The 2,495-nt window shown below is 27.0% G+C and overlaps 1 protein-coding gene across 1 annotated transcript; it reads left to right on the plus strand.

Moving 5' to 3' along the window:
- Positions 1-492: 492 nt before the first annotated feature.
- LOC111617458 (cell wall protein DAN4-like) lies at positions 493-1,027 on the plus strand (the record flags this gene model as incomplete). Its single annotated transcript, XM_023358743.1, has 2 exons — positions 493-731; positions 852-1,027. Coding segments are annotated over 2 exons (415 nt in total), but the record flags the coding sequence as incomplete, so codon positions are not given.
- Between the last annotated feature and the right edge of the window lie 1,468 nt (positions 1,028-2,495).

A 2,495-nucleotide genomic window follows, 5' to 3' on the forward strand; every position in this document is an offset into this window, starting at 1 on the left:
AATACCCGTTCCAATTGGTCCGTACAAATCAGCCACCGACATATAATCGTACTCAATGTGAATGCTTTTACTACTAGTCGGTCCAATTATAGGATCGGTCCAGTCAGTCAGTGTGAAATAGCCCTTACTCCTTCAGCTCATGTTTTTTTTTTATGTATGTACTTTGCAGACTGATTAATAAATTTTCAAAATTGGAAAGAATATTTATGGACATACACTATAGACTTGGAGAATGGCAAAGAATATTCTTAAAGTTAAGATGCAGTCAATTTAAAATCTTGAAAATGAAATATATGTTTTTATTTCTTTGATGCTTTATTATTATTATTAAAACTGATGTAGAGAAAGTTTATTAATACTTTGAAAATTTGTTTGAATTTAATGTTCGTTTATAAATAAAACCTTAAGTTTAAATCAATTATATTTGGAAATATCTGTTAATGAATGATTAGTGTTAAGTTGGATTATCATTCAAATAAATACTCTTTACAGAACATCTTATTTTCTTAACAGTGAAAAAATAAACACTAAAACAACATCCACAACCACAACACCTTCTACTACTACTACTGTTACTACTAAGAAGACAGTTCCAAAAGTTGTGAAAAAGGTATCTGAAAAGAAACCAACCCCTAAGCTATCTTCACAAGTTAGCAAGACATCTAGCAAAATAGAAAAAGAAACAACTAAAACTGCTGCCACAAGCAAAACAGCTACCACATCAAAAGATGGTAGATAACTTAAAATATAATATTAAATATTTACATTTTGTTAGGCTGTTCCATGGAATTTTGCTATTATTTTGATTAAAAAGCACATTTTATTTTAATAAACCATTTCATTTGTTCCAGTTGCTAAAGATAAATCCCCCACAAATAAAGAACAGGAGCAAGAAGAATCAGATGTTGACAAATTACATGTTATGGTTGCAGCTGATGAATTAACTGATGAAATTCAGAATGCAGCTCAAGATGATGTTGGAACCGGTATTAGGGAACCNAAGATCATATCTGCAAAGTTTAACCAGGCAGATTACAAAAATATTTTTAAAAATTAGAAAAACTTAAAATGCTTTCTAATACCCGTTCCAATTGGTCCGTACAAATCAGCCACCGACATATAATCGTACTCAATGTGAATGCTTTTACTACTAGTCGGTCCAATTATAGGATCGGTCCAGTCAGTCAGTGTGAAATAGCCCTTACTCCTTCAGCTCATGTTTTTTTTTTATGTATGTACTTTGCAGACTGATTAATAAATTTTCAAAATTGGAAAGAATATTTATGGACATACACTATAGACTTGGAGAATGGCAAAGAATATTCTTAAAGTTAAGATGCAGTCAATTTAAAATCTTGAAAATGAAATATATGTTTTTATTTCTTTGATGCTTTATTATTATTATTAAAACTGATGTAGAGAAAGTTTATTAATACTTTGAAAATTTGTTTGAATTTAATGTTCGTTTATAAATAAAACCTTAAGTTTAAATCAATTATATTTGGAAATATCTGTTAATGAATGATTAGTGTTAAGTTGGATTATCATTATCAAATATAAGTTTATAATTAATTAATGCAATAAATAAATATTATTTTATTACTCAGTTTCTTATGTAAACTTTGTTTTCTTTTCAGGAGTTTCCAAAAAACCAAAGGTATCTTCATCTGTTAATAAAAGAGGTAAACTAAGTTAAATATTTATACTAAGAATATTTTTTTATGTAATGTATTTATTTCAAATCAAACTTATTTCAAAAATTTTCAAATGCCTCCTTAAAGAATTTTAAACAATAATATGTAAAATCTCTCAATCGGGGTATTTGCTTTTAAAGAAAAATTTACTTAAGTCTGACAATTTCTAGCTTTTGTAATACCTGTAATATTTCTTGTTTATTTACTAATACTTTTACTGAATAAATTTTATTATTTAAAATTAGTCTTTCTCTGAATAAGAATGGTGTTGATTTTCTTACTCTCTGAAGGAAAACTGTTCCACATTTATTACAAATTATAAGATATATAGAAAATATATTAGAAAATTGTTTAAACAGTTATAATATTTGAAATTTAACATTTTGACATTTGACAGTTGAAATTTTTGACATTTTTGCAAGAAGTTTGAGATTATAAAAACAAAAGGATAAGTTTGAAAATCAAAATTTTACACCATCTTGCATGCACCATCTTGTCTATTGTCTGTTTTACATATTTTTCTCCAGGTAGTGTTTTTTGACTTGAAAAATTTTGAAATTTTCTATAATTTCAAAATTTGCAATAGTTTTTGACATAATCACTACACAGTGATTATGTCAAAAAGTAACCATGTTTGTACCTGACTTTTGGTAATAAATTCCTTTTGTTATTTACACTTGTCTTTGTTTTATGGACCATCGGAAGTTGAAAAAAAGACAGTCTATGTAGATTAACTCTTTTTTTAGTAATCCAGTTTCTATTTTCATTTCACAAAATATTCAAGTAAACTTTCAAGATCTC

The sequence above is a fragment of the Centruroides sculpturatus genome, unplaced genomic scaffold (genome assembly GCF_000671375.1).
Source record: "Centruroides sculpturatus isolate CEXI.00-Female unplaced genomic scaffold, Cexi_2.0 scaffold6241, whole genome shotgun sequence".
NCBI lineage: Eukaryota > Metazoa > Arthropoda > Arachnida > Scorpiones > Buthidae > Centruroides > Centruroides sculpturatus.